This window comes from Tetrao urogallus (genome assembly GCF_951394365.1).
Source record: "Tetrao urogallus genome assembly, chromosome: 16".
In the NCBI taxonomy this organism is placed as follows: Eukaryota; Metazoa; Chordata; class Aves; order Galliformes; family Phasianidae; genus Tetrao; species Tetrao urogallus.
Genome location: NC_136829.1, coordinates 2,663,491 through 2,689,404, shown reverse-complemented (window position 1 = coordinate 2,689,404; position 25,914 = coordinate 2,663,491). Strand labels below are relative to the sequence as shown.

The 25,914-nt window shown below is 53.8% G+C and overlaps 1 protein-coding gene across 2 annotated transcripts in view; it reads left to right on the top strand.

The window, feature by feature from the left end:
* CBFA2T2 (CBFA2/RUNX1 partner transcriptional co-repressor 2) overlaps positions 1-23,813 on the top strand; it is a gene marked incomplete at both ends in the record, with an annotated part of 50,088 nt that extends 26,275 nt beyond the window's left edge. For both annotated transcript variants that reach the window (XM_079543582.1, XM_079543583.1), the window contains 10 exons: positions 10,654-10,797; positions 13,623-13,864; positions 15,842-15,931; positions 16,450-16,628; positions 17,253-17,506; positions 18,187-18,272; positions 19,398-19,590; positions 21,065-21,133; positions 21,350-21,540; positions 23,535-23,813. In XM_079543582.1, the coding sequence (XP_079399708.1) occupies positions 10,654-10,797; positions 13,623-13,864; positions 15,842-15,931; positions 16,450-16,628; positions 17,253-17,506; positions 18,187-18,272; positions 19,398-19,590; positions 21,065-21,133; positions 21,350-21,540; positions 23,535-23,813 (1,727 nt within the window). The remainder of the gene's footprint in view (positions 1-10,653; positions 10,798-13,622; positions 13,865-15,841; positions 15,932-16,449; positions 16,629-17,252; positions 17,507-18,186; positions 18,273-19,397; positions 19,591-21,064; positions 21,134-21,349; positions 21,541-23,534) is intronic.
* Between the last annotated feature and the right edge of the window lie 2,101 nt (positions 23,814-25,914).

The following is a 25,914-nucleotide window of genomic DNA, read 5'->3' as shown; positions in this document are numbered from 1 at the left end:
AATACAACGGAGCTGGAGGTTTGTGGATGAGCTCCCTGGGCTCCCTGCTGGTGAGGAGCAAGCCTCCCTTGCATCACCCGCAGCCATCCCTTCCAAAGGACCTGTAAAACCAAACCAGCACGGCCGTATCGGTCCAGCCCCACGCTGAGCTCTCCCCAGAGGGGCAGGACGAGGTGTGCAGTGCTGGCTGCGGGCCGGCAGCCCGACCTGTTGCTGCACGCTGTGTGTGCGGGGCGGAACAGATGTGCGGTGCCGCGTGCCGGCCGTGCTGCAGCACCAGGTGCAGCCATTGTTCCCATCGGGGCCATTCACTGCTCTCGGCGGCTGCGCCCCGCGCGCTCCCGCATTGTTTCCCATGGAAATTAGCATTAAAAACCCATCCGAAACCCCCATGTCCCTCAACTGCAGGTGACTGTTATTGGCCCCAGCTGCCACCCTCGTGCTTGATTACTTCCATATGGGGTTGTGGCAAGAAGTAGGATCCACTCATTGATTTTTTTTTTTTTTTTTCCTTTTTTTTTTTTCATTCCCCCCACCCCGCGCGCACACTTCAGCACTCCCACAGAACAATGCCCTGAAATCTATTAAGCCCCCGATGGGCTCTGCGTCCCAGCCACCATCACCGCCGCGATGACCGTTTTACAAGCAGAGCTAATTATGCCCTCTCCTGCCTCCTTCCTTTCCTCACCCCCACCCCATAAATGTAAAATAGCCAGAGGGCAGTTGGCAGTAAATTAAATCTTTGCGGTGTCCTGAGAAGGAGGTTCCTTGCTCACAGGAAGGAGTCTGCTGCTCTTTGGATGTTTGTTGGGGTTTTTTATTGTTAACTTGAAAATTGGGAAAGTCATCTTCCTGGCACACTGTTGTGCCACTGCTGTTAAGCAGACAAGCAGACCAGGATGGGTTGAGGAGGGGAAGAAAAACACAAGGAACAGGTTGGTGGTTAATTCATTTCTGGAGAGGAGCCGGAGGAAAACTGTGCAAATAGAGGTTGCAGAGTGCTGGGAGCTGCGTGGCCTTCTCCCAGCATGGTTCATAAGAGGGCTGCAGCCAAACCCCAGCTCTCTCCTGAGTTTGTCACCAATAGAGCAGCACAGAGCACTGTGGGGCTGTGCCTCTCACTGCCATCTTGTGATTCAGGGACAGATTTGCTCCTGTGGAGCAACCGCTGCAAGGGGAAGGTTGGGAGCTCACCCCAAGAAGCAGCCCATGAGCCCTGAACTGCCATGGGACAGGCAGGGATGGGTGAGCACAGCTGTATCTGTGGTGTTGGAGCCATCGGGTACAGCATCTCTCATGCTCTCCTGCCCTAATCACACAGGTGGCCCAGTTTGGTGACTCTGGAGGGAGGCTGGGCTGTGCACTTCTGTGGAGTGCTAATGGGTTTCCCATAGGATGCACTTCTGGTCTCCCAGAAGGAGTTTGCAGAGCTGCAGTGGATGGGGTTTATGCTGGGGGCTGCTGGCCCAGCAGCTTGTTGAAGAGATGATGTACTCCCATAGATTTGTGCCCAGCAGGAATGAGTCCCAGCCTTGGTTCTGAAAAGACCCTGGATGCTGAGAGCTGTGAATTGTCCAAATTGGAGTAAGAAGGAGGTCCAGTTTTACTTCTTCACATTTTTTTTCTCTCCAGATTACACCAGTCCTTAGAATACCACCCCAGCAGTGGCAGAACACTGTTGGGATGCTTGGGATGCTCATGGCTCCAGACTTGCTTTTTGTCCCATATCAGAGAAGAGAAAGCTCATTTCCCTCATGTGCTCGCTGGAAGATGTGCTAAGAACAGAGAAATCCTTTTAGTTCTGCTAACCCAGCAATGTGGGGCAGGGCTGTAGGTTGGGCACTTCTATAGCTCCTGCCTGCAGGTGAGTGCCAGGCGAGGGCTTTGCAGGACAGCTGGAGCAGGACAGCAACCTCGTGCGGTATGCTGAGCAATTCTCCTCAGACTTGTTTTAAACCCTTCAAAGTCAAATCTCAAACTTCGGGGGTTTCTTCTCCCTAATTAAATTAGCAGGCCATATGGTGTTTACTGTGAGCGCCTGCAATATGGAAGGAGCTGCCTCCTGGATCACTTTCTTTTTCAGAAGCTGCTGCTTTACCTGATGTCGCTGCTCTGAAATGTTCTTTTCAGCAGCAGGCAGGAGGGGTCACTTCAGCCCTTTGCACTGTCGGTGTCACCTTTGGAGCAGGGGTTGAGCTGAGCCAGGACCTTCCTTGCTCCTGCACCCCCCTTTGTGTTCTCCCCATGTCCGTGCTGCTCATGGCAGTGTGCAGGACATAGCTGGGTTTGGTGCATTTTCCCATGCAGGTGACAATTGCTTTAATGATCTTGGAGCTGAGGAGACTGGAAAGCAACTGAAGGTTAGGGGGAGGCTGATATTGCTCTAGCAAGGATTACAGCTACTTACTGAAGCTACCATTGCTGTTTCAGAAATATATAAAACTGAAAGTTTTGGAGTTCTGCTCTTTGTGAATGGAGTATTTAAAAGCGGTTACTTTGCTTGTGCTTTCATTCAAGCATGAAAGCTGGAAGAAGAAATAAAGACTGGGAGGAAGTCAGTCTGTTGTTGTTGGTCTGTTATTGGACCTTTGTGTTGAGGTGAGGAGCAGAGCGGGGTAGGAGTCTCCAAACCTCCAGGGGAAAAGAAGGAATGAAATCTCAGAGCTTGCTGCCTGTGTTCAGCTGCTCCAGCTCCATTAGTAGGGATTTGGTAAGCATCATTCCTGTGTGCAAGTGGGCTTTGCCATGAGCACATCCTGCAGTGCTGGCTGTTAACCTTTCTCTGCAGTCTTACTGATGGATCGCTCCTGCAGGGCTTGTTGTTAGCTGGGGCTGGGTTACCCTTCAGCTTCAGCCATGCTCTGTTCCTTCCGGGGTACCTGAGCCCCCAGACAGACCCGTGTGTGCCTGCTGAGAGCTGCCATGTTAGCATATCCCTGCAACGTGTGCTCCAAGGGTGCTTCTTTGCAGAAGAGCCTCTCTAAAGATAGCATCTCCAAGTTCTGTGTTGTCAACCAGGGACACTTGATCTAAAAAACAACATTTGATACACAGACAAGGTTTGCAAGTGCCATCTGGATGCTGGGAGCTGAGCTAGGTTGTCTCTGTTCTGCATAAACTCACAGGAGGGAAAGAAAGAAAAAAAGTCTGTGCAGGCAGATGGATTCCTCAAATCACCTGAGCAGGGCAGTTTGTTCCCCGTGCCCTCAGTGACACCACACATTGCTGTGAGCCCATCCTGCTGCTGTGTGTCCCTGGGTGCTGGCACGGTCCTGGAGCTCAGTGCTGTTCCCCAAGTTGCAGGGAGAAACCCAGCAGCGGTCTAAATTGTTTTGGGCCAGTGATATCGTGGTCTGTTTTGGATAGATGGAAATGATCTGTTCTCCCACTGCAAGGCAGAACCTGGCAATGATGAGGGCCCTGCAGAAGTGACCATATTTTTTAGGAGTGAGCGTGCAGGGCACACAGATATCCTTGGCTTGAGCTCTGCATGCTCAGAACTCTACCAGCACTGAGCGCTGCAGCAGGAACCCAGAGAACACCGAGCACAGCCCAATATGCCCTGCATTCCAAAGCCCAGCTCAGCTCACGCAGGTTATAAAGCATGTCTTACTTCAGGGCCTGTTTCTTGACTTTCCAGATATCCTTTCAGGTGCGATCTCATTTGCCTAATGGGCTGGTGAGTGTAATTGGAAGGCAGGTGCACTTACACGTGGTGAGAAGTCTCACCTGTGCCCAGGCACAGATGGGGCTCTGCCTGCTGTATCGTTAGAGGCACATTTATAGGCACTGTGTCACAGCCTTCCCTGTGACTGTAGAAGGAAGGAAAACAGCAGTTTAAAATAAATGTGGGGATTTGCTTTGAGGGTTTTTGCTGGTTGGTTTGTGAGGTGGAGCCGCTCAGTCCCAGTGTGCAGTGCTGGCGGCCGTGCTTCTCGTTTATCCAGCAGCACTGCGATGCAGGGAGCCCAGGTCTGCTCTGTGCTGGCTGTTGTCTAAATTGGTTTGTGATGATGGGAAGCAGGTCACTGAGCAGCAGGGCTACGGAGAGGGAGAAAGGGAAGAAGGATGAGATCCTAAACCATGGTTTTGAAGCTCCTAACTTAAACCGTCCTCCTGTACACCTTTAATAATGAGGCTTAAAATCCTGAAATCTTTGCTTACTGGACGACTGATGGGTTTGAATCTGTTTTCTTATTTGAAATGAGAATTTTTTCTCCTCTTAACCCCTTTCAGGCTGCTCTCCTTTACCTTCTGTTGGATTCACTTCCCAGGTGCTCCGAGCTGACCCTGCCATACGTGGGTGTACATTTCTGTAGGTGTCTGTACGTGCCTCTTTGTTCAGGCGGAGGAGAACAGGGCTGAGAACTCCCCAGCTTACGGAAGAGGCACATATGGAAAGCATGGTGATGGAAAATTGTGCTGTTGTGAAGGTGCCATTTGATCTCAGGGATGCTCAGGTAAAACATGAGGCTGGAGAGGGGTGTTCCTCCTCATCAGGACTCATGTTTGCCTCTTGCCCTTCCCTCACTGTTTCTGGTCTCTCAGGAACACAGACCCCGCAGCCATGCCCTTTGCAACCCCTGCAGTGTGGGGCCGGGTCTGCAGGGGGCCCTGGATACCCCTCCTTGTTCAGTCTGCACTTGGAAAGGCAGCTGTGAACCTCCAGCTTTGATCTCTGAAGCCCTGCTGGCGATGAGCGAGGTCTCTGTGGCATGCTGGAAGTCAGAGGGGGCTTTCCCTAGCAGTTTACAGCCAGGAGCAGCAGGCTGGGCACGGGGATTTCCTACACAGGCACAGCACCCTGAACAGCTTGTGTTGTGCTGCCACATGGGCCAGCTGCTGCTTTGCTCCATGCCTTGCGATGGGGACACGTGCCGTGGTGCTTTGACCCTGATCTGGTTCACACGAAGCAGCACGTCTGCAGGTGTTGGAGGTCAAAACACACTGAGAAGAGGAGCGGGCTCTGCTGGAGGCGCTCCTCCAAGGGAACTCCCCATGTGGCTGCTCCTCAGCTGGTGAGGACAGGGCTGGTGAGCCCGTAAGGCAGCGGGCTGCACTGACCTAGAAACAGCGGCTTTGTCAACATCTGCTGCGTTCTGTGCAGAACTGGATGGTGGAAAATCACCTCCTCTTCCACAGCTTGATTTTTTTTCCTCCCAAACCAAGGGCTGGGGAACTGAACACCAGGTAGGGGAGAGGAGGGGTCGGCAGCCTGGGAGCTCAGGACAGACCAGTTGGGGTTTATTTCTGCTGCCAGCAACAAACAGACTGCTGTGCAGAGGCTGCAGGGCTGAGCAGAAAGCTGCCTGTGGGACACATGGGCAGTGGGTGCTCAGCAGCAGCATCTCCTCATTCTCTGCTCCGAAGCCCCTTTAAATCAGTGAGTGCACTTCTGTTGACCATTAGGAGCTGTGGAGAGCCCCTCACAGCTGATTAGCAATAAGAGGATGCCAATTAAACACAGCTCCTTGGGCTGTGATGGCATTTTCCCATGACAGAGGAGGGCACCGAGATGGGGCTGGGCTGATGTGTTCCATCTGGAGAGCAGGAGCTGTGGAGCAGGCCAAGCTGTGTGTAAAGAGGAGTCTCAAAGCCTCTATGAAAGTAGAAAACACCTCCTGAAGTTAGAGGTTGCTGCAGCTAGTTTTCTGCCTTTTGGGTCAGCATTTCCACGTATGGAAGTCACACCTTTATCTGCTTTGCAGCAGGAAGAAAAAAAAAAAGATTCCCACTCCTGAAATTGCAGTGCTGAGTTGTTCTATGTAACATATGGGATTTTTCATAACAGAGTTTTTCTGCTTTAAACCTTAGCAGATCGTAGCAGAGCTTCGTCTTTAAACCCTGCTTTGAAGGCAGTCTGGTCCATTCGGAGAACTCTTTTCCCCGCTGGGCTCCTCGCAGCGCTGTGCAGGGTATGTGCACACAGTGCTGTTGTCGCCCTGTCCCATGGGCTGGTGCTTTTCCAGAGGGGACTCCAGCTGAAAGCAGCAGCTGTGGAATAGGTTCTGAAAGCAGACCTCTGCGCGGAGATATTTTGGGTTGTTTCAGTGGGTCGGTGCTGAGTGGGGACGAGAGGAGGGGAACCACGAGAGCCCAGAATGGGCTGTGGGGTGGGAGCACTGATAGGGTGTTACGGAGAGCACCGAAGGGCAAAGCAGATGGTGATCTGCAGTCTGCCGTCAGGAATCAATTATTAATCTTATTTCCCTTATTAACTGCTTTCTGGACTGGTTGCAAATGATAACATACTTTGCTCTTTCAAGTTCCTCTATCTGAGCACTGCACCGAATTGCAATTTAAAGTGAAGCAGCTGTGTGTGGGAGAGGAGGAGATGGCAGAGGAGATGCACGCGTTTATTTTTGATGTACGAAGCTCCGGTCCCAGGCTCAGCAGCTTGCAGTGCCGCGGGGCTCTGCACGAGGCGCCGTCCTTCCCTCCCACCACGGCCTGCAGGTCGCAGCTTGGCTGTGCCATACACCCAGCAGCACGGGGTGAAAGCTGACTTCAGAGCTCTCTGTCACCCCCTAAGGAGGACTGAGTACCCCAGCCCCGTGTTTCCTTGGGCTGCTGCCAGCTGCCCCATCCCAGAGGCTTCCTGCCTTCCTCCTCCATCGTTTCCTGATGCCACAGTGCTGCAACAAGGTACGCTGGTGGGTCCTTCCTCGGTTTAGTTCTGAGGGTTGGGAACTGCCTGGAAGCGGTGCTGGAGCTGCAATGAGCTGCTGGAAGCTGCATGCAGGCAGCTCCATGCAGCCCTTGGAGCTGCAGAGGTGCTCTGCAGATGGCTCAGAGCTGGCGAGGGGAGGGAATGGCGACCTCGGAGCAGAGGGAAGATGTTAATAAAATTTAAATGTAATTCTTCCCATTTCTCGGTGCCTAAATGTGAAAAATATTAGCTTGGTGGAGACTGGAAACAGATGGTGAGCAGTTGGAGCAGATAAGCATGTTATTCAAAATAAACATTCAGCAAAGCTGGGAGGTGGCGAGCCATATTTCACTTCACCCTATTTACTCCAGCAGGTCAGGTTACACGGGTGCTGCTTCTCTTTGCATGCAGATTGCCTGTCAGGAGCTGCAGAGCCAGCTGCAGCACGGTGTGAGCGTGGTGCCTGGAGCAGGACAGAGCTCTGGGGCCTTTTCTCCAGGGTAATGTATAGGGTTGTGTTGAAGCAGCTCTCCTAGGCTGTGGCCAGGGTTCTGCTGCCCCGTGGCACCGGAGTCCTTTGCTTTGCTCTTTCAGATGGTCTCTTTTGGCACCTGGATAGGCTTTGCTGTATCCTAAAGCTGTGATTTGATTCCCATTTCAGTGGGGTTGCTCAGCCTCTGCTTCTAGGAAGGCTTTGTCTGGCTGAGCGGCTGGAGCTCTGTGACTGTGTTATGTATGAGGCTCAGGTCAGAGGAAGCAGTGGTGCCCGCAGAGCGTGGTTTGTCTCCTGGCACTGCTGGGCACCCAGGGGTGGGCCGTGCCATGTGCTGTGATTTGTGCCCATGTGCCCAGCACGCTGCTGGTGTGGCAGCTTGGGGCTCTGAGCCTTGAGGAGTGGCTGCTTCAGTCTTATCTGTTCTGTGATATATTTGTGCACACTTTCATGTGTACTACGTGGAAGTTGAAGGTGCTTACTTCAATTAAACCTCTTCTCTCTGTCTGAAACTGTCACCTACTTTTACTCTTCTGACTCTGAACTGTTGTTCAAAAGACACCGACTGGCTAAACTCACAGACCTCACCTCCAACCTTGAGTGGCCAAAGCCTTGATACAGTCTTCTTGTGACACGGCTCTCTCCACCCTGCCACCTGCAAAAGCAAAAAGCAGATCCTGATGCGTGCATTACAGCCAGCCGTGCAGTGCTGTGCCATGCTCAGCATGCTCTTCCCTCACTCCTTCCAATGTGTTCCCTGTTTTGACTTCTCAGAAAGCTACAGCCTGCTAAGCTGGAGTGCCTGAGCCCAGTGAACGGGGCTGTGAGGAAGCAGCAGGGCTCTGTGCAGCTGTTGTCAGCCCGGGTGCAGCAGGTTCCTCCTTCGTCCTGAGCCCTAGCCAAGGGCATCCCACACCTGCATCAACAGCACCTGGGTCTGCCCCCATCCACGCTGTGTGTCCTCAGCCACAGGCTCAGATCTGCTTTCCATCAAGGAGCAGGAAAGGCTTTGCCGTCTGCAGCTGACAGCAGGGCTTAACGGCCTACAGATACTGCCTGTGCTTGTGCGTAGGGCTTGTGGTATGGTGTTAAGTTGTGCACGTATAAATATTATCACAGAAATGTGTATGAAGCGTCCACGTGCTGTGTGCTGTGTCAGTGCTGTTGCTCTCTCCCTGTGCTCTTTGCTCCCTGCAGGCTCGTGGCTCAGCATTGCAGCCAGCTCAGGGCTTTGGCTTTGTGTGGATCTGCGCAGCAAAATTGCAGTGGGCAGAGGTGTGGGGCATTGCCTGCCCCCCCGAGCTGCCCCACAGCCCTTGCCTGGCTGTACAGGGAGGCAGTGCCCTCTTCTCACCTTGCAGTATTTTTCTTTCTTTTTGTTACTTTGTTCTCTGATTACCGAAGGCATTTAGTATTATTAATGTGAGTTCCAGAGGGGTTGGGATGCTCCCTGGCTTGTGGCTCTTTTCACCCGTGCCTTTTCTTGAACTCACAAGCAGGGAGAGATTACTAAAGCAGCTTCTATATACAGTTTACAGCGCAAGCAAATGTTAGCCATTCTTCTGAGGTTACCTATCATAGCAACACTCTCTTTGCACTAAACACAGTAGTCAGAAGGCTTCTGTAAGGGGAATCACTGAGTGTGGGCTCTTGGGGCAGGCGCCCGCCCCACATGGGCACACTGCACAGACTGTGTGCCATAGCTGTCCTGCTCCAGGCAGGAGCTCTGCAGCATCTGAAAGCCGTGACTCCAAGCGCTGCAGGATCTGCCCCATCAGCTTCCTGAGGATGTGGCATTCCTGCACTGAGCTGGGCTTAGAACAGTGTCTCCATGCTCAGGTTTTTCTCTGCCCCTGGTGAATCATCCTCCTGTGTGATGTCCCAATGCTTCCATGTCTATGGAGGAGCCCCCCATGGGACCGCAGTGCTGCAGCCCCTCTGTGGTTCAAATTGCTGTTCCTGGGTCACTGTGTCATCCCCAGGTCGGGTCAGTTGGCAGCGATGGTAAGAGCAATGTGCCATAAATGTGCTCAGTCCGTGTGCTGCAGGCACTGCTGGAAAAACAGACACAACATTTGTAAGTGTTTCGAGAAGAGCTGCATGGGAGCACTCAGCACCTGGGCTGGAACCAGACTTGCTGATGGAAAATCCATCAGTGTCCCAGGGCAGGCAGGTGTCCTGCTTGATGCTTGGGGCATTCAGCCATCAGCAAGGATGGACCTTGGTGCAATGTGACCCAGGGAGCTGCGCTGGTGTTCAGCTCTCAGCCACGATTCCAGCTGTGCTGGGACCTGCAGCATCTCCTGTGCCTCTGGAGGCAGCACGGCTGTGTTGCCATTGGTGAGCCGGTAAATATTTCTAAATAGTGAAATGTGCAAGGAGGGGGTGGGGAAGGCAGAGTCTACATGGGACAAAGGCTGTCTGGTTTTTAGTCCCGGTCAGCCAGGGGCTGGCTCGCATCCTCGCTCACAGCCTGTTTTGCAGGCCTGGTTCTCATGAAATGGATGTGGTTAGGCTAAAACTGAGTTTCAGAAGGATGGGTTTTATCTGGGTTTTAGAGGCCCCAGGAGTTTAGCAGGAAGCTTTACGCTTATCAGCCCTGCCTGCTCCTTGCTATCTGTTGGAGCACATCCGAAGGTGAGGTGCTGGCTCCTCCAGTCTTGGCTTTCATAGAATGGTAGAATGGTTTGAGGTGGAAGGGATCTTTAAACATAGTCCCATACCCCTGTGAACAGAGACACCCACAGCTCCATCAGGGGCTCAGAGCCCAGTCCAGCCTGACCTTGGTGTCACCAGGGACAAGGCACCCACCACCTCCCAGGGCACCCTGTCCCAGTGCCTCACCACCCTCCTTGTGGGTAACTTCTTTCTCATTTGGTAGCACAGCGCTAGCTGCTTATATTCTAGGGAATCAAATCTGTGGCTCTTCTTCCCCCTCTGCAGTTTAACCAGGTTAGTCCTGCTTTCTTTGCTGGTGCTTCCATGCTGTGTGTGGCGTGCCCTAGGAATGCTTTAGGAGAACAGAAAAAAAAAAAATGACCTTTAAGGTTTGTTTCAGGCTCAGTTTCTCTCTGTGGCAAAATCCAGTTGTGTATATACACAGTGGAGGAGGGGAAGAAGAGGAATCAAGGTGGACGTGTGGCCATGTTCTGGTGCCCAAAGCTAGGAGCTGAGGACAAGGGGCAAGGGGGTACCAGGGCTCTGCACCAAGCCAGGGCAGCTCCTGCGCACATAGCAGTGCTCCTCCAGCTGTTACTGGTGTGAGTGCAGCAGTGTGCCAGTGAGAGACACGTGGTGTGAAAGCATGGCCAGGTGTGTGTGAGTCGTGTTTGGCAGTGTTACATTAGTGCTGTTATTTTATTATAGTTAAAATAAGAATGGCTTGTTGTGGTTTCGGTATCTCTCCGCAGTTTTAATGGAGGGAAAGCCTTTGCAGTTCTGTGCTTCTTGTGCTCGGCAGGGCAATCCCTGTGAGGATTGTTGGTAACGTGTCCGTGTTCTCTTTGTACAGTTGCTGGTGAGAAGAGGGTGCCAGTGATGCCCGGCTCGCCCGTGGAAGTGAAGATACAGACCAGGTCCTCTCCTCCCAATATGCCGCCACTGCCCCCCGTCAACCCTGGCGGCCCTCGGCCCGTCTCCTTCACCCCAGCTGCATGTAAGCCCCCACTAAATCACTTTGCCCAGGGACTGGCCCGGTGGTGAGGAGCTCTGCTTCTGCCAGCATCTGGCAGGGCTCCCTGTTTGCCAGGCTGCTGGCCAGCACAGAGCTGCGCAGCTGGGAGCGAGGGCTGGGGCTTTCCTTCTGCTTATGTAGGACGTACCATGGGGTCTGTAGTACAACCCTGCCCATTCCTGCTTTGTCCCAGTGTTGTCACAGTCTCTCCAAGTCCGTCTCCATGCAGGTGCAGATGTGCTTTCTGCAATAACCTCCTTAAGGCTTTTATCGGGTTGGCTTCAAAGAAGCCAGGAGCTGAGCTTTGTGCTGTATCTGGCAGAGTTAATTCCCACTCTGCTGTATCTCGCTTTGCAGACAGCATTTCTGCAGCTGAGATTAGAAAGTTTTCCTCTTTTAATTTCACAGCCTCGGAAATTTCTCACTGTCTGTCCAAGTTCTCTGTTCTCCATCTTTGCTCCATAACCTCTCCCGTTAAGCTGCAGGGTGCTGCTCGGAGGCAGCTCACCAGGTGGGATGGGTTTCAGCCCCACCTCGCAGGAAGGACACAGGCTCATGCTTTTTCCTTTCAGAAACCATTTAAGCCATCATCTTAAAATCTCATCATCTAAAAGCATTATTTTAGAGCACAGCTGTTTTACTTCACACTCAAGCATGGAATTACCTTACCCCACTCGTGGCACGCGGACATTTCATTCTCTCCTCACCCTTATTCCATACTGAGGTCCCCTGGCTGTGTGTGTATTGCTGTGCTACCCACAGCAGTGTCTGGGGCATCTCCATTTCATCTTGGCAGGGGATTTCACAGCGTTGCCATTCAGTCTCTTTCAGGACACCAGCTAATGCACTGAGAGATGCTGGCAGCAGTGCTAATCGTTGGGTTCTCCCGCCAGACACGTTGTCCCTGGCTTTATACACGGAGGGTTTTTTAATGGCTCTCCTTTTGCTAAGGCAGAAAAAGACCATTAGCAAAGTGATAGAAATTAATTTTTCCAATAAGGCTGCTTGGCACTCCGTTAAGGGCCAAGTCACCTGAATCTGCTGAGGCCTGATGACTTCACTGCCTCTTTTCAGTAGGGCGAGCACTACAAGCTGTGATGAAGTCTACTCGCACTTTTCACTTCTTGGCTGTGCACAGAGGCAATGCTCAGAGCCACACTTTGCACGCCCTGCACTGTGAAGGGATGTAAAGACAAGGAGAGACAGTTTGGTACCTATTGCAGAATTTAGTGGTGTAGCCTTCGAGGATGACTTTCATATTCCTGCTCACCCTGTGCTCCCCTGCAGCCCCTGCCCCTTCCTGCCCACACGCAGCAACCTCCACTGTCTTTCTTCCCTTGCTAAGAGCAAGAGGAAAGAAACGGGGAACGGGGCAGAGCTCCTTGGCTGCAGCCTCTGGAGGGCACAAGACTGTGCATTACTGCTCTGCTTGGGGTGGCTTTCCCTCTCTTTATTACATGTTTACTGCAGAACCAATGCTCGTTGTGAGTACTTGCCATTGCCTTTTAAATGAGCTCAATATTTGCTGCTATGGCAGGTACTGCTGATCTCTGCAGGTCATCTCTGTTCCTTTCCTGGCCTGTGGAAGTGTGGCCAGGAGTTTCTCTGGTTGCACTGACCTAGAACAGAAGGCATCAGCCCGTTTCGCCTTCACAGCTCTGTCCTCTGTTCTCTGTCTTTACATTCATTTCATCGTTGCTCTCTGCACAAAGGAGTGTGTCTTTGTTATGCCCCAGAAAAGCCTTTTGCCCTGGTTGCTCTCTTCACCCTTATCTTTCCTTTGGATCTCAACTGACTGTGCTTCCTCTTTCCGTGCTCACCCCACAGCTCCAGGTGTGTGGAGCCTTGCTGTGCCTCAGGGTGGTTTAACTGCTCCAATGCCTCTGTACTTTTCTCTGAAAAACCCTCACAGGTGTGATTCTTTGGAAGACCCAAGGAGCAATGCTGGGGAAGCTGCAGTGGGAATGTTGGCAGCTTTGGCAGGCTGCGTTCCTTTGAGGCCAGCACACGCCTTCCCATGCCTGTGGCAGCTCTACTAGGAGGGGCTTTGGGTGCTTTTCCTCCCCCCACCGTAGGCTGGCTGCCCTCAGCTTAGGCTGCCCAGGGCCCATCCGTGGCCTCTGGCACCTGCAGGAATGGGCACCCACAGCTCTGGGCAGCATTGCCAGCACCACACCCCTCTGGGTAATGAGTTTTTTCCTAACATCTGACCTAAATCTCCCTGCTTTTAGTTTAAAGCCGTTCTCCCTTGTCCTGTCACTATCTGCCTGTGTAAAAAGTTGCTCCCTTCCTTTTTATAAACTCCCTTCAGGTACAGGAAGGCCACAGTGAGGTCACTCTGAAGCTGTGCCTTTTCCAGGCCAGCAGCTCTGGCTCCCTCAGCCTGTCTCCATAGGAGAGGTGCACAGTTCAGCTCTGGACTTTTAAGGCCAGCCCTGTGCATCAGCCACAGCTGTATTTACCGTGGTGTATTTTTCACCTCTAACATTCTGGGTTTATCTGAAGTTTGGGCCCCCCATGCACAGCTGCTTTCACCATTTCCCAGACACGACTTCAGATTGCACAACAGCACTGAGGGGATGTCAACAATTTATTCTAATCCCATGCGGACTTCCCAAGCTGCAGTCAGTTTCATCACGCCTTCTGCTTAAAGGAGACACGATCACAGATGGGACTGGTTTGGACAAACAGCCACGTCTGCCAAACTCCCTTCGGCCCCACGGGGAGTACGGTCACACTGCAAGCGGGACGCAGCCCTCGGGGCCGTGCCCATCTCGTGCCATAACACTTTTGTCTCCGTTCTGCAGTGCCCAACGGGATGAACCATTCCCCCCCGACGCTCAATGGGGCACCATCCCCACCCCAGCGCTTTGGCAACGGCCCGGCCTCCTCTTCCTCTTCCTCACTGACCAACCAGCAGCTCCCGGCCACGTGTGGCGCACGGCAGCTCAGCAAGCTGAAACGCTTCCTCACCACCCTGCAGCAGTTTGGCAATGACATCTCTCCAGAGATCGGGGAGAAGGTGCGGACCCTGGTCCTGGCCCTGGTGGTAAGCTGCTCCCCGGGAAGCCCAGGGGACATTTCTTTTTGCAAAAGCGCTGTAGTGATGGGATCCCAGCAGCCAGCACATGCCCCCATTGCACAACATCACGGGCCTTTGCAAGCAGAGATGTTGGCTAAGCACAGCTTGTGTTGTTTGTGCTTTCTGGTAAATACACTGTCTTTTTTTTTTTGTTTTCTTCAGTGGATTTCAAAAGCAATCTGTCCCACTGCACTGACATGAGCCCAGGTGCAGCTGAGCTTATGGAAACCCAGAGGGCTTGGGACTATACTTTGTTGTAGAAGCTGCGTGCCTGGTGCTCTTTGCCTTCCTCACTAGAAGCCATGAGCAGTGCTGTGCTTCCTGGTCTGCTCCCAGCAACTCCCAGGAGCCCTTTTCTGCTAGGGAAGCGTTCTCTTCTTTGCACCCCTAAGCCCAGAGCAGAAGGGATGTGTGATTTCTGGTGAGGTGATGGTGCTTCCATGCCCGAGCACCTTTGCAAATACAGACGAATGGCTTTGGGTGCTGTTTTGGAAAGAGCATCTTGCAGGGAGCTTTTGGGCCTTGCATGCTGGGCCATCATCCTGTTTGCTGCAGCTCTGCAGGTGCTGCATGCACAACTTGCTGGGGAGAGAAAGGGTGATGCTGAGCTGTGGGGGTGCTCTTTGTGCCTGCTGCTTTTTGAAAGAAATCCAATTCTAAGCCTTGAACATGTAGAGGATGTCTCAATGCTTCAAGCACCTCACTTGTGATACGCAGGGGGCATTTACTGGGCTTTTTCCATCCTGCATACTGCAGTGCAGCCCCACTAGCACTGCCGAGGCCTGGGGAAGATAGAAAGCCTGGCACTGCAGCAGGAGGCCTCAGTGCTTTCCCTGCACCTACAAGAAGTGCATGGCTGGGCAAACTGTCACTGAGCTGCATTCATTGTTATGGCAGCCTGACAGTGCAGTAGCAGGAAGGGGATTGGTAAGTGACTTTTTGCATCTTCTGTGCTTGGGCATGCAAGAGCTAGGGTTGCTGCTGCTGGTGCACCCAGTGCACACACTGCCCCTCTGCATGTAAGGAGAGCTGAAAACATCCTTCAGAAAGAAATGAACAGGCCTTGCAGGATTGGATGCAGTACTTGCAGTGGTACGAGTTGACTGGTAGGAATGCTGCCCAGCCCTGTGCACGCTCAGCCAAGGTCCTGGAGCACAGCCTTGTGCCAGCTGCCACCTGGTGCATGGCCCAGCACAGCTCTGAGCTTATCTCTGCTTTTGGCAGCCTTGCTCAGAGGCTGAGCATGCAGCAAACACAGCTGGGCCATGGGCAGCCTGAAGTACTGCTGCTCCCCAGGTTGGCATGGGCAGAGCATACACGAGTTTGTTTGCAGCCTCGGGGTTCTTCACAGGCACCACATGTTGTTGCTGAAGCAGGCAAGCACTTGTCTGTATTTCCATGGGTGCAAGGCAGCACATCAGTTTACCCACCAGCGAAAGAAATTACAAAGTGTTCAAGTTCCTCTGCTCATCGCTGTCCCCCCTGATGGCAGTTATTGCTGCAGGGATAAACTTTGTGTGTGCAGCTTGTTCCAGATAGCACCCAAGCTGGGAACATCAGTATAGGAGCAGCAGGCTGCTGGTGACCTCGTGAATGGTGGATGGTTTGGGTGAGCTGAGCTGGAAGAGAGGGAAGAAGCACCTGGAGCTGCTGCTCGTCCCCAGCCTGCCCTGGGCCGCCTGGCTGGGCTGCAGGAGGTGCCAGCTGGGCTTGCTGCCTCCTGCTCTGGTGCTGGCAGTGCCCACAGCCCCCCACGTTTGGTGCAGTCGTTCCGCTCCGTTGGCCTGAGTCTGTTTGGCTGTGTGAGGCAGGATCTGGTGTGAGCGTTGTCAGTCCTGTTGTGGCAGATGCAGTCTCCTTTCTAGTTCTGTTCGTTTTGAGCTGTTTTCCAAGCATCTAAAAATAAGAACAAACAGTCATTTCATTTCTTAATTCTTTTCTCAGAACTCAACAGTGACGATTGAGGAATTTCACTGCAAGCTGCAAGAGGCGACGAACTTCCCCCTGCGGCCGTTTGTGATCCCCTTCCTGAAGGTGACAGGAGCTGGTGGGGCGGGCTGGCAGTGCTGTGCAGGGCTGTGCTGCTTGGCAGCGTGTCCCTGCTGGGGAAGCTCTCATAACAAGCTCCACAACTATTCTTATCCAAGACAGACTGCACAGACCATGGCCGTTGCCACGTGCTACTGGCTCGCAGAAAGCTGACTTTGTAATGAGAGCCACATATGTCTGCTTGTGTGCTAGGGGTAAATGAGACAAACCCATCTCCATTCTGCAGTTTGAAAATGTTGGGATCTAGAGTGTTTGAGGTGTTGGCTTATTGTGTCTGGGGCAGCGAGATGCTGGGAGCACGGAGTGCTTCCCACAGTGCTTTTGTGTCTGCCGGCCCCAGGCCATCCCCAGCCCCTGAGAAAACACAGGTAGGTCTGCCCAGCGCAGACGTGACAAGCGGGGAAATGCTGAGCGGGGCCCCGGGCTCGAGCTGTTCATGCTCTCTGTGCAAAGCTGCTCGTGTCCGTGCAGGCTGCGTGAAGCAGAGCCGTGATGTTTTCCAGGCCAACCTCCCTCTGCTCCAGAGAGAGCTGCTGCACTGCGCCCGGGCTGCCAAGCAGACGCCGTCCCAGTACCTGGCGCAGCACGAGCACATCCTTCTCAACACCGCCTCCTCCCCGGCCGACTCTTCGGAGCTGCTCATCGAGGTCAACGGGAACAGCAAGAGGCACAGCCCTGACAGGTAGAGGAGCCTTTGCCACTCTGTTCCCACAGTCATGTTTTTGGACAGCAGTGAAGGTGAATTAGAACTTTAAACTGTGTTCTGGGCCAAACGTAGGATCTTAGCACTGCTTACAGCTGTTGGTGAGGCACTGCTGTCTATGGCTTTAGCTCCTGCTTGTAGCACTGATCATTTGGCTGCAGACCCTCTCCAGGGGCTCTCAGGCAGACCCTGCCCACGGGGATTTGTTTGTGAGCAGGTCACCCAAGTGCCTGAGCCAGGAGGCAGCAGGTGGAGGCACTTTCTGCACAGGGAAGGACGCGGTTTTGTTTTTGCTGCCTTTATTCCAAGTAAAAGTCGTTATGTAATTATGTGGAGCACACTTCAAATTTATAGAAGCTGTGAAATCTTAATTTGGTTGTGCTCAGAAAGATGAATCACAACACTTGGGCATTTTTTGAACTCCTTTTAGCAAGGTCATTCCGTGGATTTGTTCACAAGTCGATCGTGTTTGTTTCAGCTCCCTCCTTCTACCCCTCCGGTAAAATCATCACTGCCCAAATTCTGCTGTTTCAATTTGTTCATCTTTCCCTTCCCTGTTTATGCAGCGCTAATGAAACCCTGTGTCTCTTGGTGTGGTTACAGAAGGGATGACAGCAGCTTTGAGAGAGAGCCGCTGCCGACGGAGCCGCCTGCCAAGCGTGTGTGCACCATCAGCCCCGCGCCCCGGCACAGCCCAGCACTCAGCATCCCAATGCTGAACCCTGGTGGGCAGTTCCACCCCACCCCACCGCCCCTCCAGCACTACACCTTGGAAGACATCGCCACCTCCCATCTGTACAGAGACCCTGGCAAGATGCTGGAGCACAGGGAGATCCGGGACAGGCACGGCGGGCTCGGTGAGCAGCTCTGAAGGGCTTTGGGTTGTAATTCTTGGCGTGTCCCATAAGGAAGTTGAGAGGTTTTGCAGAGAAGTCAGAGAGAACGTCAAATAGCAAGAAGTTAAAAGCAGGAAGACAGAGGGAGAGGCAGAGCTGCAGTTTCCTTCTGTGTGTATAAGGCTGTAGCCACCAGGGGTGAGGAGTGAGCAGGACCTGGTGTTGGTGCTGAGGTGCTGACTGTGGCCAAGCCAGCATGCAGAGATGAAGGCTGTGGAAATAAATAGAAATTAACTTTTCAGAGATGACTGATGTAGGACATCTGTGGTGTGTGGGGAGAGCAGTGTGTGACCTCCCCTCTCTCCTGATGCTGGTAGGGGCGTGTGGAAGCAACTGCCCTGTTTCCAGCCGGGCAACCCGAGTCACAGCTCAGAGCCCCTGTGGCTTTACAAATGGGGAACTGCCTTTTCAGTAAGCCAGGTCCAGGTCTGTGAGGGGATTGTAGCACTTCTTGCTTGTGTCATTGCCTCAGGATCAGAGCAGCCGTATGCAATTAGCCCATGTCTTGGAGGTGTGTTTTAAAATTACAGCTCTACCTGGTTAGAAATCCTGCTCTGTTGTTGCTTTGGGGCCGAGGTCCCTCTGCAGCACTGAAAGCATTTGCTCCATCTGATCACTCCTCCAACTGTGGTTTGTTGCAGGTTTGAATGGAGGTTACCAGGACGAGCTGGTGGACCACCGCCTGACTGAGAGGGAGTGGGCTGACGAGTGGAAGCACCTCGATCACGTAAGGAGCTGGGAGGTGTGGGAAGCTCTGTGGGACACAGCGACCCGCTGCTCACCTGCTGCAATTAGTGATTTCCTTCTTGTTGATACGATACCTTATGCAGGCTTTAAAAGCAGTTGGACTGGCTGCCACGAGTAGGTCAGCAGGAACAGTTTCCTGTTATTTGTTTCTCTGCCTGCTTCCCAGTGGAAGCCAAAACCAGTTTGAACCAAGTGTCTGGTGCTGGAGAGCTGCTCCTGCTGGCTGTCAGAATAACCTGCACAGGTCAGAATGACCTGCACAGGTCTTCCAGCAGCTGCCCAGGCCAGCACTGTACCAACAAGCGTGCAGATGTGTTGTGTGCAGCACGTGTGTGGAACTTACAGATTAAAAAAAACAAAACAAAACAACAAAACACAAAATGCTGGAGTTGGTTGAAGGCTTTTTCTCCTGAGTTGCCAGCCTGTATGGGGCATGGTTGGGTATGGGCAGACTTGGTACTTCTGGCAGACTTTCTGCAGAGCCTGTTTTTTTGTGCTGAACAAGGCTGCTGACCCAAGCACTTCTCTGGAATGCTTCCCCTAAAGAAATGGAATTGGAATTCAGCTTTGATCAGAAATGTAGAGGGGCCTTATGCTTGCTTATGCCCTAAAGCTGATGCTTCACATGGGTGGATAGGGAGCAGAAGGCCCCGTAGGTGAATATTTTAAGTTGGGATGTACCTATGGAGTGCTGGTACCAATTCCTCTGGGTTGGAGAGAGAGATGTCATGAATCGTAAAGACACATCCCCACTGCCGTGGGGGCACAGGCAGCAGCACGGGCACTCTGCTGCCATGGGAGAACAGTTTATTCTCGCTCCACCTTGAGCAGCACGGCCACATCTGTTGGTGACCAAACCAGATGCTGAGCTCCCAGGAGGTGGTAACACCCACGGCATCACTGCTTGGATGGCCGTGGGACCCAATGGTATCTGTTTGAATACTATCGACATGCCACGCTCACATCCTTTTGCCGTGAAATAACTTTGGGTTTACTTGGTTTACTTTACTGGGACAGCCCCTGGGGCACCTGCAGTGGGGAACTCAACCAGCCTGGTTGAGCGGTGGCAGAAGAACTGACAGCCTCCCTCCCTGCCTCCCTCCAGGCGCTGAACTGCATCATGGAGATGGTGGAGAAGACCCGGCGCTCCATGGCCGTGCTGCGGCGCTGCCAGGAGGCTGACCGTGAGGAGCTCAACTACTGGAAGAGGCGGTGCAGTGAGGCTGAGCCACGCAAGGCTGGGGGGGAGCTGGGCACAGCCAGGCACAGCCCCGGCAGCTCCGACTCCATCGGCAGCGGTGAGCGGTGCTGGGTGGAAACTGCACGAGAAAAAGGGTTTTATCTGAAAACGGGCCTTTAAATAATAGGTTTATGGCAAGGCATAAGGGAGTACAACAGAAATGGATGGCAGTTTGGGTTGGAGGGGACCTTAAAGGACATCTACATAGCTCCCTGCCATGGGCTGGTTCGTCCCCCAGATCGGGCTGCTCAGAGTCCCCTCCATCCCAGCACTGGGCACCTCCAGGGACGGGGCACCCACAGCTCTGCAGGCAGCAGTGCCAGTGCCTCACCGCCCTCATTGTGAGCCATGTCTTCCTCGTTTCCAATTCAAATCTGCTCTCGTTTGGTTTCAAACCATTGCCCCTTAGTCTTGATACCCGAGGCCCTGATTAAGTCTTTCTCCATCTCTCTTCTAAGCCCCTTTATATGAGGAAAGTCAAGCTTCCTTGGTTCTAGACGAGCTCCACCTCTGTGCCCTGTTCTGGCATTTCTTTCATACCTGTGGTGGGCAATGATTTCTTCTTCCAGCACAGCAGCTGACTGCTGGCTCTGAAACTCTTCAGACTGACGATGAGTCATTAAATAGAACATACTGGAAAGATGAGCTTGACTTCACTTAATGAAATCATGGGGCGAAAGCTGCTAGTTGCTTTGGATGGCAATTCATCTGTCATTGTGGCAGTCCTAAGCATTAACTTACAGGTGGAAAGCTGTCCTCACCCCCCCCAGTTTGAGAGCACGTAGTTCTCACTGAAACCCAAATCATTTCTGACCTTAAGGACTTCAGTGCATACAATTCTTAAAGCTCAGAAGCCCAGTTTGACCAACCTGATGTCACTGCAGGGCTTGGACCAGATGGCCTTTATGAGTAACCCCCCCCCCCCCCCCAACTCTAACAATTCAATATAAATATTCAACTTGTTTGGATTAATACATAAAGTGAATCCTCCTGGATGTCCAAAGGTTACCCAAATTAGGGTCTGGGTCAGGTTTAGCTGTGTTTGGATGAGTTTTGGGAGTTCTCAGACAGCAAAAATGAGCATTTGTAGCTCAGCCCTTGCCCTGCGGTGGGAACCCCACGCAGATCCGAATTGCAGAGCTGAAGGGATCAGTGGCTTTTAGAGTTTGGCTGAAAGGAGGCGGGTGAGATTTCGAAGCATTAAAAAAGGACAGGGATAGAAGGCAGCACGAGAGTTCTGTAGTGTGGGCACAGATCCCCATGTGGGCGTCCCCACGGATGCTGTGCTGGCTGTGAGCTGCTGGGGGCCGGCGCTGGGGTCAGCACACAGCACTTGGTGGTGCGCCTGTATCTCCAGTTGGTGCAGAGTACCGGGAGATGGGAATGGGTTATACTGCATCATAAATTATGCAGGGCACTAATTAAGGACTGTGATTTATCATCCGAGCGTCTGATGGACGGCTCCAACTGGAGGAACCCTCTGCTGTGAGCTGTACCCGTTAACCCTCCCCGCCTCGCTCTTCTTCCAACAGATTCACTGCGGGAGTTCGGCAGCAGGTCGGGGCCGGGCTACGTCACCGAGGAGATATGGAAGAAAGCAGGTGAGCCCTGGTTGTGGGATTGCCCAGGGTGAGCTCTGGTGCTGCAGTGCACTGACAGGAGCAGCCTGCCTACAGCACAGCCCGGCTGCACGCTGCTGCCTTGGCTCTGCCCCTGCGCGGTGCCGGCGGTGCGCCCAGGGCAGCCCATCCCCGTGTTGTTGGGGACGCGCAGCCGCAGAGTCCTGGCAGGCTGGTGAGGCTGAGCTTCCCTTCCAGAAGAAGCTGTGAACGAGGTGAAGCGCCAGGCCATGTCGGAGGTGCAGAAGGCTGTGGCAGAGGCAGAGCAGAAGGCGTTTGAGATGATCGCCTCCGAGAGGGCGCGCATGGAGCAAACCATCGCCGACGCCAAGCGCCAGGCCACCGAGGATGCTTTCCTGGTGATCAATGAGCAGGAGGAGTCCACGGAGGTATGGAACTGGGCAGGCCCGCGAGTCCCAAGCCTTGGGTCCTGCTCTGCAGTGCCTGGGTGTCCCCTGCCTTCTTTCATCCCTTTTAAAAGCTCTGGGAGCACGGCGGTGGTGTGAGGGCACCGTCAGCAGAGTGTGGGGCCAGCTGTGTGGATTTCTGCAGAGAGAAAAGGGTGTTGGTGGGACAGCTTTACATCCTGCTCAGAAATGTGCTGCTGTGGAGTACTGACGTGTGCAGATAAGGAAGTGCTGTCTGTGGGCTTTGGGACTGTGCAGGGCAGCAACCAGATTTTGTGAGTGGTTGGAATTGCCGTTGCTCGGTGGCTGTGTTGTGCCTGTGGTGCTGCTGAGCAGCACTGGGTGTGTGTTGTCTGGGACTTTGCTCTGCAGGCTCATGCTGCACAGGAGTGTGCCTGGCTGCCCTCTGGGATCTGGCTTTGCAGGGCTCTTGCTCCTCCGACCCCCATAGGGTTCAGGGGAATTGTGCATAGGCTGGTTGTCCCCATACTGCAGAGTCTGAGGACACTCAGTGGGGTATGGCAGCTCAGAAAAGAGTGGGTGCCTTCAGGTTTGTCACAGCAGAATGTGGGGAGTGAGTGTCAGAGCTATTCTGATCCCTCAGCCATTAGGTACCCTCACTGCTCTTTGGCTGGGAATGCATTCCATTTGGTTTTGGAGGTCTCAGAGGGGCTGAGCAGGAGCTGCTCGAGTAATTCCTGCTCTGCAGTGTCACAGCCACCTGTGGCTGGCTCAGTGTTGTCACTTCTCTGCTCAAATGCTCCAAGCTTTGCCTGATTCTGCTCAGCAAAACTGAGAAGGGAGTGGGGAATTGTGTCACCCCAGGCCATGTGGGCAGCCAGTGTAGTTCTGTTCTCCCTTGGGATCCTCTGGGAGGCTCTGATCCCCGCACATGGCAGCAGCTGTGTGGACGTGGGGTGTTGTTATAGATGTGTCTGTGCTCTGGTACTTTCCCATGAAATCATTGAAGATGAACCAATGCAGCAACCAGTAAACAGACAACGGGAGCGGGTGGAATTGCTTGAGGAGGACTGAGGTGAGCAGTGGTTTTCTGTAGGGGAATTTTTGGGGTGTATCCCCTCCTCTGCCTCCATCCTTTGCCCTACACTGCTGCACAGAGCAGTGGGAGCAGAGCGAGGACATGGGAGCTGATAGCACCCCTGATTGATCCTCCAGCACTGGGGACTCTTCTCTGGGGGCTTTACAAGCTGGCGTGCATCCTGGCACAGTGTGACCTGAGGAGCGTGATTTAGCACAGTGGTTGAAATGTCACTGCTTTAAGCTGTTTACACAGCTTTCCTAGAGCTGCTGTGGGCTCGGTGCTGGCAGCCTGCAAGTTGTCCCAGCGCAGCCCCGTGCGCTGCCTGCCCACCCTGCAGCCTCCTACTCCTGCCCACAGCACTGAGTGCTGGTGGCAGCTGCACTCCCCTCTGGGTGGGCGTTCACCATCACACGAGCCCAGCTGCAGCTCAGCTGCTCCCCCGCTCCCTTGAAGCAGCTGTGGCTGCAGCTCCAGCGTTGGCCCCGTGCTCTCACTGAGCTGGCTGTGGGCTGCAGGCCAGGGGCTGTGCTGTGCTCCTTGTCCCACTCACAGCCGTGCTTCCACCAGGGGCAGAGCAGTTGGTGGCGGAGCAGCACGCTGGGATCTCCGTGGTGAGCAATCGGCTGGGATTGAGACCAGAACAGAGCTGCTAACAGCAGGAAATAGAAAAACCAGACAGCAGTGTGTGTGTCAGTCCTCGCCTGCTGCGTCCTGCGTGCGTCTGGGTGGATGTGGGCAGAGTGGGAGCGGGGCAGTGCGGTGCTCTGGGCTTGGCAGAGGCCTGTGGGAGGGCAGGACCCATTTCAGTGTGAGCAAATGGGGGCCGACGGGGGTGAGCGGTTCCCCCCAGCACCGTTGGGCCAGCAGCTCTGTTACGTTCCTACAGCTCTGTTTGCAAGACCCGTTTCCAAGCGCGACGTCTGCTTCCTTTCAGAGCTGCTGGAACTGCGGCCGCAAGGCCAGCGAGACGTGCAGCGGCTGCAACATCGCGCGCTACTGCGGCTCCTTCTGCCAGCACAAGGACTGGGAGCGGCACCACCGCATCTGCGGGCAGAGCCTGCATGGCCACAGCAAGGGGCTGGCGCTGCCTGCAGGGCGCTCGGCCAAGGCCGGGGACGGCGTGCCCAGCCCCAGCATGGAGAAGAGCTCGGCGGCCACCTCCCGCTCCTCCACGCCCGCATCTGTGACAGCGATAGACACGAACGGACTCTAAAGGGGAAGTTTGGGTTCAGCCCGTTTCCTTCGTTGTCCTGGTGGTGTTTTGGTTTTTGAAGTTGGAAAATAAAACCCACGGGAGCTCGGATCAGTTGACGCGTTGGACAAACCCAGGTCACCTCTGTTGGAAGCTTTGCCGCCCCTCCTGTCTCGCTGGGTGCACAGGGAGCTGCAGCACACACCCACAGCATCTCCGCACCCATCGCTGCCGAGGAGTCCGGGCTGCAGGCAGGAGTGCTGGGCGCACAGAGCCCTGGGCCTTGGCTCAGCTCCTTCCTTGGGGTGTCTGAAGCCCTCTGTATTCAGCCCCAGGTGCGTCTGTCTGTTGTTACCCTGCTCCCAGTGCTGTGTGGTGCTCTGCCCCAGCGGGGCTGCTGTCCCAGCAGGAGCATCCCAGCCTGCCATGCAGTGATAAGGACAGGATCACCCTGGGGGTGGGGGCACAGCTCCACTCCAGGGGCTGCGCTGAGTCCCTCTGTGCCACGCCAGGCAGCAGTGTTGGGTCTGATGTTGGACCTTTGAACGCCTGCAGCCCAAATCTGAATCCCTCACGGGTGATTACTGCCCTTTCCATCTGGGTGCAGATATCTGCTATGCAGGAAGCGTTGGTTTGTTGCGTGGAAGCTGTTGGTTTGGGAGTTATTACTGCTTTCAACCACCGAGGCTGCAGTGTGAGCGCTGGGTGCTGTCACAGCCCACTCTTCCCACACAGCTCCTGCCCCAGAGCCCGACCTGAAGCCGTGGGGCCCAGCACCCTCCGCTGCTCCTCTCAGCTCCTTGCAGCCAGCACTGCCTGGGTAGAAGCTGCTCAGGGCTGGGGGGGCACAGGGCTGTGCTCCAGCACCGTGCTGTCAGCAGTGCAGCAATGGGAGGATCCACAGTGCACCCGCACTGAGCTCATGCTGTGCTGCGCACAAATGGGACTGAGGAAAGCATCTGTTCAGTAAAGCTGCGTTTCCATGACTGGGTTTGTGTGCTCGCTGGGTTGGAGCCCAATGAGGCAAGTAATTCCCAAATTATTTTTGATCACTTTTTCCATTGGAGGCAAATAATGGAGATGCAAGGAATGATCCCAGAGCTTGCAGGCGGTGTGCTGGGCTCGAGCAGCAACCACAGCCTGTAGGGAACGCTGCTGTGGGAGCTGCTCTGCAGCTCAGCCCTGCCTCTGCAGGGGATTATCTTGCAAAATAAAGCCCCAAAGTCTCCCTGTTCTCATGGAGCAGCCGGGATCAGCCCAGCCCAGGGCCTGCACTGTGAGGGCCGAGTGCTGCCCGCGTGTGTACATAGACAGTCTTCCATCGTCCTCATGCAGCTTTGGTGGCTGTGTATTAAAATTAACCCCAGTGTAAATGAGTACAATACTAACAGTCATGATTAGAATAATTATTATTTTTTTTAAACACGTTACGATACACGTGAACTTGGGACATGGGCAGACTTGAGGGACTGAGTTTTCTATTTTTCCTTTTTTTTTTTTTCTTTTTTTTTTTTGGACATTTAATTCTGTAATAGGAATTTGTTACTTCATTCCTGTGCATAACTTATTTAATGTACTGTATAAAGGAACCCAAACTGTTACAGATGTATTTAGTTTGTTCTACTCGAAAGTAGTCAATAAAAAGACTCTCCTCATCACACAGCACCTTCCCCTATCTGCCGCTGGGGGCAGAAACATGGGGACAAAATGCAGGGTTTAGGGGCCGTGGCCATGCAGGGGCTGGGGAAATGTTTGTGGCTGCCCTGGAGAGCTGCTGGCTGCAGGTCAGCCCCAAGTGCCCCCCAGCACTGCTCAGCAGCAGTTACAAGCTGCAATCCCCAGCATTTTGCCCTCTCATAGATGCCATCCCCCACCTCCACAGCTGGGGGGAGCCGCAGAGCCCTCTCCTGCACCCCAAGCCCTGCCCTGCCTCTCTGTGCCCCATGGCGCTGCACAGGCTGATGGCATTTTTAATGGCTACAAATGGGGAATGGAGTCAAACCATTCAAATTAGCATCTCTGGTGTAAGCCAGCAGGGAAAAGAGGAGTGGTGCTGAGCACCATGCTGCTGGTGCAGGAGAGGTGCGTGGCAGGAGAAGAGCTGTGACATTCTCCATTCCCC